The sequence below is a fragment of the Lutjanus erythropterus genome, chromosome 15 (genome assembly GCF_056507025.1).
Source record: "Lutjanus erythropterus isolate fLutEry1 chromosome 15, fLutEry1.hap2, whole genome shotgun sequence".
NCBI classification, from domain to species: Eukaryota; Metazoa; Chordata; class Actinopteri; order Lutjaniformes; family Lutjanidae; genus Lutjanus; species Lutjanus erythropterus.
In genome coordinates this window covers 5,169,295-5,185,185 of record NC_139331.1, presented here as the reverse complement: position 1 = coordinate 5,185,185, position 15,891 = coordinate 5,169,295, and the positions used below count along the sequence as shown (strand labels likewise).

The 15,891-nt window shown below is 41.0% G+C and overlaps 1 protein-coding gene across 1 annotated transcript; it reads left to right on the top strand.

Moving 5' to 3' along the window:
* Nucleotides 1-7,409: 7,409 nt before the first annotated feature.
* On the top strand, nucleotides 7,410-15,183 carry pcare2 (photoreceptor cilium actin regulator 2). Its single transcript, XM_084737780.1, has 2 exons — nucleotides 7,410-10,215; nucleotides 14,490-15,183. The coding sequence occupies exons 1-2, from the start codon at nucleotides 7,525-7,527 to the stop codon at nucleotides 14,577-14,579; spliced, it is 2,781 nt and encodes a 926-aa protein (XP_084593906.1). The 5' UTR covers nucleotides 7,410-7,524; the 3' UTR covers nucleotides 14,580-15,183.
* The last annotated feature ends 708 nt before the right edge of the window (nucleotides 15,184-15,891 follow it).

The following is a 15,891-nucleotide window of genomic DNA, read 5'->3' as shown; positions in this document are numbered from 1 at the left end:
ATGCAAAGTGCAAATGCATGATCTGATTGAGATCAGAAATGCTGCCTCTTAACTAACTAACTACTACTACTACTACTACTACTACTACTACTACTACTACTACTACTACTACTACTACTACTACTACTACTACTACTACTAACTCTTAACTCTTAATTAAATCTTTCTGTCAGTCATCTGACAACAGAAGGAGAGATACTATCAGGGACAATAGCTGCATTGTGAGAAGAAATTAAAGCAAGTAGGAAAGTACAGAATCTTGGCTTCTTGTCACTTCTGATACGAGGAAGTTTTCTGGTTTTCTGGTAAGGCTGATAATCACTTCCATCAGTGTTTGAGAAAAGCTCAGATTTGGATGGCGGGAAATATGTGCTAGAAGAGAATAAGGGCGTGAACAGAGAGAAAATTATGTTCTGATCAGCGAGGACAAGCCCTCGGTTGTGGTTGAATGTGGCCAGTGTGTCTGTGTGTCTGCAGGACAAGTGGCGCTAATACCTCTGAGTTGGATCAGCAGTGATTGGCTGACATTGTGTAACAGTCTCAAGTGGCTCTGCTTTGCTATTCTCAGCTGTTTACCTTCCAGCTTTTTCTGTCAGGCATGCACAACCGGAGCAAGCGCTGTAAAACTCTGAAGCTGAGCCCAACCCCCTCAGGACAGAGATCATGTCAGCGATATTCAGAGTTATTTAGTGGTGTGTGGAAGCATCTGGATGGACATTGCTCAGAACAGTTCAAAATTAAGTACTTGAACCAGAACCAGGCTGGTTCCATGTTGGTTGGAAAGGTCTAACAGTTGAATTTTAGTTCTGATCCAGCTCCTGTTCATACTGACTTTTTGCAAATAAACCAATAACAGTCAACATCATCAGGAGCCCAGTGGGGAAATCAAATTCTGATGACAAACAGAAGTTTATGTAGGACTTAAATAACTCCAATGTGTGCATTCATGTTTTTGTTCTACTTTAGAAGGTGGCACCCAAATGTAGGACATGGACAAATGAGTAAATTTGCAGAAAGAGTCAGTTGTATTGCAACAGGACTAAAGGGGAGAATGAGATTAATGGTGGAGAATAGCTAAGCATGTGCGTTGAGACAGCAGACAAACAGCAGGACCGGCAGGTGAGCGATGATCTGCAACACTGAAACGACAATCTGGCGAGGAGCAGTTGGAAAGCCAGGGTATATATGATGATCACTGATGAGCTTGATGAGCAGCATGTGTGTAGACTGAGGGAGGACTGATGAGCTGATTGCTGCTGAGCTGAGCTGAGACAGGAGGCCAAGGAGGGAGGACCACAGCCTGGGCAGCAGACACAGACAAAACAAAAACAGAGACAGACAAGGAGCGCTGGGAAAACACAGGGGAAGGGAAAACAGTAGGACTTTCAGGAGAATGGGCCACAACCTTAACAGTCCTTTATGCAGAAACAACTAATTATAATCGTTATTATTATTATTAGACTGTAAAGACACAGGATGAAAAGGAGGTGGCCCAAACACCAGCCCAAACAAACCACACTGACCAGGAAAACAGACTGGGGTCTGCTGTTACCATGGTGCAAAATACAAGGGTTTTCAGGGTGTCTGAGACCCCTCGGTTGACATTTGAGGCCCCCATAATGCTTCAGCAACAGCATTTCTCTATTTCAGTGTTTCCTAAGGCCTTCTTCCATGGGTGGCACTATTGCAAATAGGCCACAATCCAGATGTTGTGTAGTTTCGAAAATCTAACGTTATCTAGTATAACCTGATAATTATTATTTTTTTCTTCATCTGTTTTAAGGACTTTGTTACACTTAGTTAAAAATGCAGACTCAGTTTAGGAAAATATGTCAAAGAGGAGGCAAAGATCATTACTTGGTAACTTTGGTTGCACTTCTGAAAAGCACCCCAGTTACTGCAGGGTCTCTCATAAATACATCCTCTTCTTATAAATACAGCAAATCCAGTAGCTTCATTAAAGATGTACTTTACAGCCAAGCCACAGTGGCTGGTAGACCATTGAATGGTGGAGTCTGTTTGTTTTTATTTCAGCGCCCATTTTAACAGGTTAGTACAGGTTAGTCCACATGAGCAGCATGGCTCACACACCTGTCACGCCCAGCTGCATCCACGCTTCATTTACAGATCTGGTGTCTTCACCATTTTTTTTTTCTGAGACAAAAACACACAGTGAAAATATTCTCTTGAGTTATATTTACATCATACCAGCAGCATGACACTACAGGTTCAGTGTATATATCTGTAGAATATGTACCAGACACAAAAAATCAGGTGAAGGGCAGGGTTTTCCCGTGTCATCTCTTTTCCCTTTATCTATTTTATCTTTCTCTCTCAGAACGAGAGAGGAAATTCCACTTCTTCTTGGTAACAGCTCTTTTCTTCTCTGTAAAACTCTTCTGCAATCTGGCTGGCAGCAGTATGTGCTGCAGCAGAAACAGTTTGTGTCATTGTGATCACCCCAAAAGTGAAGCGAATATTCACCTTGTGTGTGTTTAATTGTTGGATCATTGTGGGTACATTTGTAGTCATTCATGTAATTCATGTGAGTGTGTTTATTCACCCCAAACAGGCAGCCGTATGCGCAACATGCTAACAGCTAACAAGCACCGGCCGGCACAGATGTGTGTGTTTGTGACAAAACACATGTGCTCAGCTCATGTCTGTGTTTGTGTGTGTGTCAGTCTCTGAAAGTAGTCACCAGAGAAGCCAGCTCTGTCTCTTTTCTTGCCCCCCCTCCTCTCTGTATGTTTCTGTTGTAAAATTTACAGTGCATTTCTTCAATCAGCAGTCAACATGGACAGAGAGACTAATTAACTCACAATAACAGTCAAGTGTAGTTGGCTTCTCCGTGGGTCGCTGCTAGTGTTGTGCTAGTTACTGAAAACCAGTAACTAGTTACCGTTACTAGTTACTTTATTTCAAAAGTAACTCAGTTACTTTACTCATTACTTACACTTTGTAACACGTTAGTCCCAACACTGGTCACTGCTGCAGTCAGGTTGAGAAGTTAGAATAAAAATCAATCCACTTTTTAATCTCAAAAGTTTAGGAAACATACTCTGAGCTCTCCTCTGGCTCGTAAACACATCCGCAACTCCTCCGTGGTTCACTGCTGCAGACAGGTTGAGAAGCAAAAGTCAAGATAAATTCGCTTTTTAATCCCAAAAATTTGGAACATAAATTCTGAGCTCTCCTGCCAATTAAGGTGTCTACATAAGAGCAAAATCAAAGTGACGACGGTATTTCTTCTTTCAGAAGTTCCAGTCCGTCCTCGATTCTCTTGTAAAGAGCAAATTTCGTGTTTATTCATGTCTTTACCTGAACTTTGCTCTACCAAGATTTTATTAGCTTTCTATTTGAACACACCACATGGCCAACACAGGTAGCATTCATTGAGTTAGCCATCACATACACAGGTACAAGCAGGCTGTGTGGCCCAAGCATTACAATACTGCAACACCAACACAAAAAGATAGTGCAGTAACTAAATAATTTTTGTGCAAATAATATAGCAAAAGTTTTAGGACATGGATTTGACTTGGTAGATGAAACAGAACAAGGCATGAAGACAAAACACAGGTGCTCAGCTCATCACCCCGACAAAATAAAGTTACCTGAGGGTATGCAAGGCTAGTGTTGGTTTGTGTCATGTGAAAAAAAATGTGCATATATTGTGTTGGCTAATATTCCAAATAAATATGTAATTTACCATTATGTTTCATACAGTACAACGGCGTAACATAAATGAGTAAGATAAACTTCAGTAAAATACAGCACGCAACATTTAATTGTCAAATAAAGGACGATTCCATATTTTACGGGACGGGTGACAACCCTATTCTGAACTAGAGTACACAAGAAGAGTAACTTTAAATAAAGTGCCTCAAATTTGACTTTACTTAAGTAATACACAGCATGAAGCAGACGTCAGACCTCCAGCAGCTTAAGCTCCTTCTGCTCCGTTGGCCAGCAGCTTGCCCACTTCTTGTAACTGCGATAACTACACCTGGGCGTGGGTGGCAGGGATTACAGAGATGCTGTGGGGCAGATATCTGGTGCTCAGGCTTTCTGGGATTCTGTCATGCTGAGATTACCCCCCCATGAGAGTGCAGTTTTTTATAACTCGGTTAATCCAGGGGACAGTCAATGAGCCTGCTTGTTTTCAGCACAGGCCTGACGGAGCATTCAGTTTCTGAAATGAGCTTTTTGTGTCACCTGCTATGTGTGAAAATAAAGATACCGCTAAGAATACATACCACAGACCTACACTGCAGAGTATTTTTAGTAGTTTGCCATATCAGGGGTGTGGCAACCACTCTGGCTGTGAGGAAAAGGCCTTTAAATGGTTATGTAGTCGTTGTACAAACTAATTATGGTTTGTAATGTGACAATGCTGTGGTTAAGATCTGGGTAGGTTGAGGGACAAAAAATCATTGGATAGGGTGACAGAATACCTCCATGTTGGGAAACAAAACTAGAATTTGCAGAAAATGGAATTGAATATTACACTGATTAAGAAAGACATATGAAAACAAAATTGTGGTTATGTGGCGTGTGCAGTAACCATTTGGGTCCTGAGGTGCTCCATCCCTCCAGATTTTAAAACTGGAGCGCAGGACGTGCCAAACAAGTTGATAAAATGCTGGTTAAGCCAATCACCGCCAGGTAAATCTCACCGTATTTTGCAGTATACCAATGAGTTTTTAAATATGGTGTCTGTGGCTACGTCCCTGCACTGGTGCACCAGTTATGTTTACGCCTATAGCAGAAAAGTCTAAAAAGCATCCAAGAAATGTGATGCTCCAGATAACACAGAAGCTCTGCATTCAGAGAATTACAGTCAAAAAAGAAAGTGATCGACAACCTGGATAAGAATACTGTAGCTTTTCCACCTTGAAGAGCACTGAAAGAAGACCATAAATGTTGTATTACTGCTCGTGGTTGGTAATATTTGGAGTAACTACTAAATTTATGCTAGACAAATCATTAAGTGTTGATTATAACTGATTATCTGCCTGATTTGCAGGGGAAGATTTGGAGAGAGCACTCCTAGGAGATTTGAATAAGCTCTGTCATGAGCATGCGTCAACAGCATTTATCTAATTGCTCTTACTGGCAGAAAGGGGAGAGAAAAGTTCAACACTGCAGGTTTAATATAGATTGTTTCACCATTTCTAAAAGTACAGAGATCCAATTGCAAGTATGTGCACTGTATACATAAATAGCCTTAATTAGATGGGACCTAAAATATCCAAGAGGCAATTAGGTCCTGCAGAGTGATACAAATGAAGAAGGTCTAACTGTATATATAGGCACCTGATATTTGTTGTCATTGTAATTGTTTGCCCTTGTGACTGGGCCTATATAAGACCTGCTCATCTTAGAAACAACTGTTTTTAGTCCTCCTTTCTCTGCTTTAGAGGATGGCGAGTTGTAAAGTTTTATTTCTGCATCCTGGTAATATTTTTTTTTCCAAAATTGAGGGGGCACAGTGGAGTTTTCTTGTAAACAAACAAAAGTTCTGTTTGCATCGAGTCATAGGTGTCATTTACACTGAGGACATAACCTTACCAAGAAATAGCCTAACATATTATGATCATTGCATCTTATTTGCCAGATTTTACCACACAATAAAATGACTTATACAATGCTACTTGTGAAAGTAGTTTTGAATGTTTCCTTCCTTTTTCCTCTTGGACATCATGCAGTTTGGCTTGTCATAATTTAGGTGTGTCGCTAGTGATAGGTTGTTTACTTTTCTGTGATTGATTGTCCTGTGGCTGGGCCAAATGACAAGATTGGATGGGATGACTGATTGATGATTACAGGCCTGTGCCAGCCACAGATATCAGATTTTTCTTTTCTTTTTTGTCAGAGCATTTGATTTATTGATTGCTGTCAGGGTGTGAAGAGAATTTCAAGAAATCTAACAAATATCTTCTGAAACAGACTTGAGCTTCAGTGACTTATAAGTAACTCTATAGCCAAAGAACTTATTTGTTGGCCTATTAAGAAGTAACAAAATCAGTTTCTTAATGGCAGGCAGATTTTTTTCAAATAATTTAAGATACTTGATTTTGCATAAAAGGAGAATCAAATATAACTAGAGGCTGTTAAGCCTGGCATGATTAAGAAAATTGTTCATTGTGCAGGTGCAGTTTATTTAAGGTTTTGAAGTTTTGAATGGGTATTTAAACAGGGTCAAAAGTGCTGGTTTTATCTTGATTTCAAGAGATTTCCTGTTTTACAGGTGAAGAGTGTGAACCTGTCAGTGTGACATGATGGTATGTCAATAAAACCTGTCTAGCATGTCAGGAATTTACACTTACAACTGTTAAAAAAAAAGATGATTATCATTCTATAGTTCCTATCTTTGTTTTCTCAGAAAAACAGAACTGGTACTTTTACCCAGCATTTACAATAAGGACTACATGTGAGGTTTGTGTGTGTGTGTGTGTCTGTGTCTGTGTGTGCGTGCGTGTGTGTGTGCGTGTGTGTGTGTGTGTGTGTGTGTGTGTGTGTGTGTGTGTGTGTGTGTGTGTGTGTGTGTGTGTGTGCAGGTGCTTGTTTAACTAGTCCAAGAACTGGCAGCCTATTATACTTGTGGGATCTTAAAGTTTTGTAGGGACCAAGTTGCTGGACACCACAAATTTAAATTAATTTTTGAGGGTTAAGACTAGGTTTTAGGGTTATGGTTAGAATTAGGTTTAGTTTAGGGCAAGGATTAGTCATGATCGTAGGGTTAGGGTAAGGGGCAAGCTAATGTACTGTGTCAGTGATGGGTCCCACCTTACATAGTAAAACCATTTTGTGTGTGTGTTTGAGAGTGTGTGTTAATTAATAATAATAAAAATTTTAGGAAATAATTCTATATTTAATTCTATACTATATTTAATACAATATTTCTTTATTTACGGTAAAGTTAAATATTGTCTACCTCAAGTGAATCTGCACATTTCTGGCAGTCTTATTGTTAAGTTGTTTATCTCTCAAGTGAAGCCAACAGTTCACATGTAAACAGCACAGTTGGATGAAGCTAAAAACACCACCTGACAAACTCGGCTCTGATTAACCTGATGAGCTTAAAGTCTTACATGTAAATGCCTTAGTGTATATGCGTGCGCAAGCCTGTGTGTGTTGATGAACTTAAGATGACCATCTGTGCATGCTGAAGGAGAGAGAGGGAAGAAACCCACCAATCCGTCTTATCCTCTCAGCTCCTTACAATTGCAAGCCCTGGAAGGTAGTCAGTTCACTTGACAGGTTGCAGGTGTCTTTTCCTGCTGTGTTGGACCGCAAAATTCTGAGGAGAAAGTGTAAAATTACTGAAGAAATACATGAAAACTAGCATGTGGGGGCTCACCAGCCAAAGCCATTGTTGGAGGATTCTGGAAGACATCGTCTAAGACTTCAGAGATCTTTATCTATGGATTTACACTTTGGCTTTATCTTTTTCTCCTGACTCGTTTTTCTCCAGCAAAAAATAACTTAAGTTTTTCCTGAATCCCATTTGAAAGAAAAATGGGTTGCTCTCCATCCAAAGGGAAGTTATTTTCAAAACCAGAATCTCCTGGATTTCAAAAGGCTCTGCTGGCTGAGGCACCACAGGATGGAGCTGACTGTACAATTGTAGAAGAGGAGGGCGTATGTTTGAAGACAGATGATAAAGAAAATGAACCTCCACCTCCCAATGAAGAACATCTTACAAAAGATACTGGATGGACTCAGTCAGCCATCAGTACAACAGCTGTCCAAAACACAGAGGACATTAAAGAAACAGAGGTGAATGTGAAGCCCCAAGAAATACTGGAGGAAGTTGTACAAACAGTTACGATTAAAAAGACTGAGAAAAGAAAGAAAAACAAAGGCAAGAGAAGACCTTCTGAAAAGAAGAAGTCCTCTATTCTTCACGCAAAGGTAGACTTCCCACCCCACATGGTGAGGGCTCACCAAGCAGCCTATGCCTTTCTAAACCCCAACATCTCCAAATATGAGACCCTGTTAGGTCTGCTAGACCAAGCCGCCCAGACACAGTTGTCCCTTCAGCCCATGATGTCTGCTTTGGCGTTGCGCTTTGAGGAGATCAACCAGGCTCTAGAAGAGATGGCTGAGGAAGGGGAGCTGATGTTGAAGGAGCATGGGGACTACATGGCCTTGCCTTCTGGGATGATGGGCCCAGCTGTTATTCTAGCTAAACCAAGCACTGCCACAACCACTTCCCCTGATCCACCACCAGATCTGTTACAGCAACTGCTCCAGCATTCAACAGAGAAAATGAGACTCGTTGGAGGCTCGGTCCAAGCACTGGGTGACACCACGCTCGAGGAGGCAGTGGAGTATTTTTCTTCCCTTTCTAAACTGCTTGTTGAGAAGCTGCAGGCCAAGCAGACAGCAGAGCAGAGGTTGAATCAAGTGCTGGCACGGGTAGAGGGTGCTGCCATGAGGAAGTCCAACCCTGAGGATTCAGCACTGCACAGTGAGGACAGCGGAATTGGGGGAGAAAATGAGAGTCTGACAGGGTCTGAGAGGCACCGCCACCACCGCGGGAGTGCTGGATCTGGAAGTTGTGGGTCTGGGGTCAACATTCGTGGCGCACTTGATACTCTACCAAGTAACCTGGAAGGCCATAATGAAGACGATGAAGAGGATGAGGAGGAAGACGATGATGATGATGAAGAGTATGAGGATGATGATGGTGACAGGCCTGAAAGGAAGAGGTCAAACTCTTCCCCACCAGATCCAAGTCAAACTCATCTCTACATGTTTGCAAATTACATGCAAGACCAGAAGCCTACAGTCAAACGACCCCTGACTGCTGTCAGTGGTACCAAACCTGAACACTCTTCATCCACCAAATGTGTGAATATGATGATGGAGCTACAAAACAGCCAGAGGGACCTGGATCAGCGGATGAAAAAGATGACTGAAAGGCGAGGATGTAAAGAGTTAGCAGGGCCTCATTATAACTTGTACAGAGCTGGACTAAGACGGCATTCATTGAATAGCTTAGCAGGTGCACAAAAAGGCCCTGTCAAAGCAAATCAGTCACCTTGTTCCTTACCAGTGTTAACACCCCAACCACCAAAGCGTCAGTCTGTCAGAAGGCTGATCAATACCTTTAGCCAAGGGGTTGATGGAAGACCAGGGCAGAGTCTTGCTAATATTCCACCTCATATCAGGAGGCCTAGGAAAAGTGGGATCCTTCTGTTATCTGACACAATAAATGGTAATGAGGGGGGTGTAGTCATCAATGGCAACAATAACAACAATAGCTGGCCTGATGGCAGGGATGACCTGGATGTAGACAACCTACCACCTCCACCCCCAGAGGTTCTAATGGACAATTCCTTCCAGAGTACTGAGGGCCTACCAGAAAATGATGGAAGATTGCAGGAAGATTCAGCTCGGACTCTCCCAGTGATAGTTCAAAACACCGTCGTCTCCCAGCGCCTGAAGGCGTCTGTACAGAATGTGGAAGTGCTGCCAAGCCGTGCCAGTGTGAAGGCGAGATCGATCAGTATCTCACCTGCCCGTCCTGTCAGGCAGGATGCTGTTATGGGGGCGCAAGACGCAGAACAGCAACCAGAAACTGATCTGGACCCAGACACGGAGAAGGCTAGCTGTCTCTACCAACAGGCACGTAAGATCATACACCTACGCAATGCAGTAAAAACTCCTGACAAGAGGAATATTGCAGAGCTGAGCAGTGGAGGACCTTCACCCCTTCAAGCCAGAATGGGCCAGAGACGTGATAGTAATGAATTGTATGAGGATGAAATGTCCTCTTGCAACCTGCCTGTGACAGCACCACCTGTCTCTAGAGTCCGCCTACCGCCATCTTGTCCCTCTGTGTGCCGCAGATTTCCAAGCCCTCCTGTGTTCAGACCTCAGAGCAGCTCTAGGCCCTCATCTCGCCCAGGTTCTCCAAGAACGGTGGTACGTGCCACAGATAACAACACTGAAGAGATCATTCCTTCTGTGTCCTTTAAAGATGCCCGTTCAGTGTTCTGTCAAAACGCTCAGACTGGCATCTCCTCTGGAAGTTCTGTACTTCCCAGACCATGGGGAGAGGTCTCCCGAGGCAGGCTACCCATGAGAAGGATAGACAGCTCTACCCGTCGCACCCAGTCAGAACAGAGGCCTAGTCTGACCTCCCATTCAGAGTTTTCCAAAGAGAATGGTTCAGTCTCTAGCCAGGCCAAGGAGAGTGAGGCCTGGCATTTCGGTAAGTAATATCACAAAGTTGTGGGTCCAGGTCAACCTTACTGGTCTTTGTTCCTATTTTGTAGCTATTAAAGAAAAGACTTATTTTATGACAAGTGTTTACCAGTACCATTAATACTTGGCAAAAGTACACATCAGTGAACATCGTACCAGTTCATTTATGCTCTACATTAGATGTTCATATAGATATGAACATTCTTTGTTAATTACATTGCAAGTTTTTGCAGGTTTTCTGAAAGCTTAAGAATTGAACAGTACAATTGGTTGTCGTGGGGGCAGTGTAGTGGTGTAGCCGATAGTTCAAGTGAGATGCAACCACAGGACAGGTCAAGTATTGGCGATGTTCATTGTCAATTAACTGATGAAAAGAATTCTACATTCACATGTCGCAATATACTTAATGACCGCCCAGAACACCACCATCCACACTGCCTCCAATCTTGCCCCTTACTCAAGAGCTACATTATTATAACCTCCAGCGGCGCCATCTTTGTCATTGTCACAAACTTTTAACTCTTCTTCTTCTTTGGGGTAACTTTTGACAGTCTGGCGCCCTCCACTGGATGCATCACTTACCATCCATGCCAATGTGAAAGACGTGTGGAAGTATGTGGGCAGTGACAGTAACATCGTTTAAAACGTACTTACCTATTTTCGTACATAAAGGGAAAACAAAATCACTTTAGGAAACTGACTTGTCAAGTCTTCACTTGAGTTTTAAGACAGCTGCCAAATGCTATTGGGCAAACCTGATGTTCATACAGTATATTTTATATAAAACATGACTCTTACTACTTGGCTTCCATGTCGCTAAAGGTCTGTTATGTTATAAAACATTGTCAGTTTACATTAATGTTAATGGGCTTAGATCCTTCTGACTAGGGTATTATAAATAAAACCACAAGGTTAGTTTGACCTGTGGTTGTTTACTTTAAAGCCATACAGATGGCTCCTGATTCAATCAGCTACCTGTCTGTCTACTGTTTAAGTAAATGACATCAGCGTGTTTGACCATCTGCATTCCCAGCAGACACAAAACAGATCTGATACCACACAGCTGGCTTATATACCTGTTTGTGCTACACCAGATGTCCTTGCTTATTTGTATAAATGGAGCTCGAGTCTTGACTTGTGAAACAAGGCATCTTGTCATTGCAGCTGACTCATGAATCATGTGAAGCTGGCTACAGCTTTGAAAAATCATTCATTCAAGCCAGACATATGTCTAAAACATTTGTTGTGAGAAAATCAAACTATGACAAGACAATGGGAACCACAGACAGGCACTGCCACATTCCAATCTGTCAGATGTAAGAAGCTTGTTAAAATTCTTTAATCGCTGAAAGGAAGCATTGTACAAACAGGTAAAACAAGTAAAGACAAAAGGAAGAATGAGACATACTTTGCAGGAGAATAGAGCAGAGTAGGGACTGAAGGTGGAAACAGCTAAAAAACATTCATACAAAAGCAAATTAACAAAAACATAGTATTTCAGTGTTAGTATAATATGCTACCGAAATTATCTGAGTGTATTATATACTTTTGAGTTAGTGGGATATATGTCAATGTATTTATATACAGTCATTATAGTTTATAAGAATGTATGGCCAAAATACTGTATATGAAAGTGTAATAGGGAACAAGGGGTAAGGGGACAGATAAATAAAGCTAAAAAAAATAAATAAATAAGCAACTAAACTTAATGTAAGGAAATTAAGTTTTAAAAAAGAGTACTACACGAATAAGTAAATATGTTAAAGTGAAAGGTCGGATAAGATTGGCTTTTTTCAATATCAAATAAACCTACAGAAAAACCTGGCCAACAGCAGACCCATTCCAAACAGACTGCAGAAAAGGGGGAACCACAAAACTATTTAAAGGTGGAGTGTTTGGAGAATTTGTCTGTTTTCATAAGTGTATAATCACCTGAGTATGAGAATCATTGTGTTTTTGTTACCTTAGAATGAGCCCTTTATATCTACAAAGGGAGTGGCTCCTCTTTGACAGAGGCTACCATGCATGCAGTTGCACTGCCATGTTGCTACAGTAGCCCAGAATGGACCAACCAAACACTCTAGGCTCTAGGCAAGTTTTGCAAGCCACCGTAGGTCCTCCTGCACCAGACCTGGGCGAAATGCAGGCCAGCCGAAATGTTCCATGTGGATTGTGAGAGCCTTCATGAGAATTTGGAAATAATGTAATTAAAATCTAATGAAGACAATCATAATTTTGCTTACCGGTAAACCGTTATCATGTCTTTATTCTGAAAGGGGTCAGTGCTGTGTTCATCAGTTATGATAATAAACTGTATCTTTTATATTAAACTGTGACTTTATTCACTCAATGCTTTGCATAAATGTTGTTTACCGTGTTGTTCTTCTACTGTTGCTGATATTTTCATTTCAAACTTTATCTGATATGAATTGCGTACTGTAAAACATCAAGTTTTGGACTCTACCATCAATTACCAACAATCTTAATCTCAATCGTCAATCACCAACAATCTAGCCCACAATTCCATCACATGGAGATTCAGAAAGGATAACCAACAATAGACATTTGTAAACTAATTGCTAGCTAGGCAATGTACTTCTATGTGTTGTATAGAATATTTCTGACTATTCCTGTATTAGAGATTTGGCCATTATATTACCTTTATATCTTACTTGTGTCTGGCCCACTACAGCCTGATCAATTTCTCATGTGCTCCCCACATGAAAAATAATTTTCCAGCGCTATTCTACATGCTTGGAAGGGGAGGGTGAGGTGAGTTTGGATGCAATCTGTAAGCTCACTGAGAGATGCCACTAAATCCTACACACTGACCCTTTAAACCCATACGCCAGCTATGGAGTACTGCACTTCCCTAAAGTTGAAGCAACATCTTCAATAAAGTGGTGCAGGGATGACGTTTCTTTTAATAGCCAACCCAGAAGTTAGAATCACTCTGGTTGACAACCAAAAGTTTCCAATACTCGTACTTTTTTAAATCATCTTTACAAATGAAGCACCACTTTTATGATATTAGAAGCGCAAATGCAATCACCAGAAATTAAAAGTTAATGCTAAGCTATAAACTAACTGAATCGTGAACATCACCCCTGCTAAGTAATTAGTGTTTGGTGTGATGGCATTTAATGTCAACCTCTGAAGTCTTTAGTTACTTGTTAGGAGCCACCTTTTTTTAAGACACGTAAAAGCTCAAAAATTCATGAGTGTTGTATTTACTGACATAATTTATGTTGTAGAACAAAATGTGAAAATTTCCTGTGTTAGCCACAGAAATTCTTTTAGGAATCTAACCAAAAACACATTGACTTCAAGACAGGTGAGCTGGAAATACTAATATGCTAATTCATTTCTGTGTTTCAGGATTCTTTGCAGAACTCTAAATAGAACAGACAAAGATATTGTGACTTTTAGTCCTTAGTATGGGTCAAACTTCAAAAGCAATGGATCCTACACTTCCCATAATGCAATCATGGAAATTCTAAGACATTTTATTTTACATTTTGCTCATTTGGTTCACTCTTGCTCCAGCAAGAGTTTGATCTGATCGGTTGAAGTTAGCCCATGTTAGATGTGATAGACAGACGGTTCGTCCAATCACTTGCCCAGTGTTTTTTGAAAGTGCCTGCCCTTTTCCAAACAGTTTCTAAGGACTTCCTAGATGGTTCTGGCGTTTCAGAACAGAACACCATAGGCCAGGAATCATTTTTCTATAGCACTGGTGGATGAACTAGTTGTCTTTGAGAATCTGGACATAGGGACACTACCATGAATAGCCTGCTGTGAGCTCTGTGGTTAATGAGCATTTAGAGGCCAAACGGTTCATGTACAAGTCAGGGGGGTCAGTTGAGGTGAGGGGAGAGGGGGTTAGGAAAGGCTGAACAGCATTTATTACACTCAGGGTCCTTTAAATTAATCTTTTTATTTGCCTTTTATTCTTACATCCTTTGTTTATAACACAGTTTTTAATGGGTGATTTATATCATTGTACAGGTTTACTCGTGAACAGATTAACAGCAGGGATTTAGTCACTCTTCTTTTATCACAGTGTTTGGACACCTGCAGTACAAGCTTTTTCAAACAGTTTAACTCTAATTCAAACTTACAGCTGCAGTGCCCAGTTGTATGTTACCAGCTCACCACCTGCCCCCAGAGAAACCACCTGGCCTAATCCAGATTGGATTAGCCCTCCTGCCCCTACCTCGGCCTGCTACCCCACATAATCCACTCACGCACTAAAACGCCTTTCCCCTCCTTTCTTGCTCTCCCATAGGCCGGGCAGCCCTCGAATGACAGGAGACGACGACCAGTTGGATCCAAGTGCCGCTGTGACAACAGCCTAGAGCCCGTCCATGATTGGCCGGGGTTTCTTAAGTGAAAGACGGGGTGGGACGGGAATGAAGAAGGGGATTATGCATTAACAAGATTCTGAGGTTTAGCCCCTTTCTCTTTTCTTTCTCTTCCTGATTAAAGAGGCTTGTTCCAAGAGTGGGTTTCAGATACATTTATAATATTAACTTGTGTTTTTTTAAGCGCATAAACATTTTTCTCTGATTGACTTCTGAAAACATTGTCAGGATCAGTTTTTAGATTATACTTACAATAATCTAGACTGAATGTTGAATCTACCTTATTTGTTTGAAATAAAAGATACATGTACACATGTTGTTATAGCAGCCAGTGGTAACCCCAGAACTCCTGAATGTCCTCTCAGCTCACAGCTGAACCTCAGAGCTGAGAGAAAATGTAGGATTTGTGGCTGTTATCGGCTGCTATACCGAATTCAAAGAGTGCACCTTTAACTTATATAACCATCAGAAGTGTTCAAGTGGTTTTGTATGTGTTTTATTTTGTGCTTGGACGGTTTGTACTAGCTTTCTGTTTGTGTTAACCATGTTTTTTACCTCGACTGTGTCTCAATAAAAAAAAGAGAAAAATCTGCCCAAAGCCAGTCTGATCATGTGTTTTCTTATAGATATCATCCTCACCCACTGCATCATGAGAAAAGTGGTATATCAACAATATATTTGGTGTATAGGACATGCATTTTTACAAGAAGAAGAAGAAAATAAGACTCACTTTAGACCTACAATAAAGGTAAATGAAATTAAATGTTTTTATGGTTTTTCTTTCTTTTTTTTTTTTTTTGGGCTGCAACTAACAGTTATTTTCATTGTCGATTAATCTGTCAATTATTTTCTTGATTATTCAATTAAGTAATCGTGTCACATGTGGACATACATCTGTGTGCTCCGCATATTTGGACCTATTTTTCAAGTAATTTCAGTTATGATTATTGTCAGTATCGATCAATCTGTTGATCATTTTCTTCAATAATCAATGAGCTGTTTGGTGAAAAATGCTGATCGGTCTTTCCCTAAGTCCAAGATGATGACCTCAAATGTCTTGTTTTGTTTTACTGTCGGAGAGGAGTGAAGAAACCCGAAAATAATCAGGGAATTTTGATTTTTTTTTCCTTAAAATGTTGCTCAAAACCAATTTCATCGATTATGAAAATAGTTGCTGGTTAATTTCATAATTGACTGATTAATCATTGCAGCGTCTGTCTTTAAACCACAAGGGGGCCACGGGGGAGGGGCAAAAGAGCCGCATGTGGCTCCAGAGCTGCAGGTTACTGACCCCCGGTCCAGTGCC

Excerpts from the sequence above, each read along its gene's own strand:
- pcare2 (XM_084737780.1), top strand. The coding sequence starts at position 7,525 with ATGGGTTGCTCTCCATCCAAAGGGAAGTTATTTTCAAAACCAGAATCT. Across the intron at positions 10,216-14,489 it reads GCCAGGCCAAGGAGAGTGAG|CCTTTCTTGCTCTCCCATAG; the intron begins GCCTGGCATTTC and ends CGCCTTTCCCCT.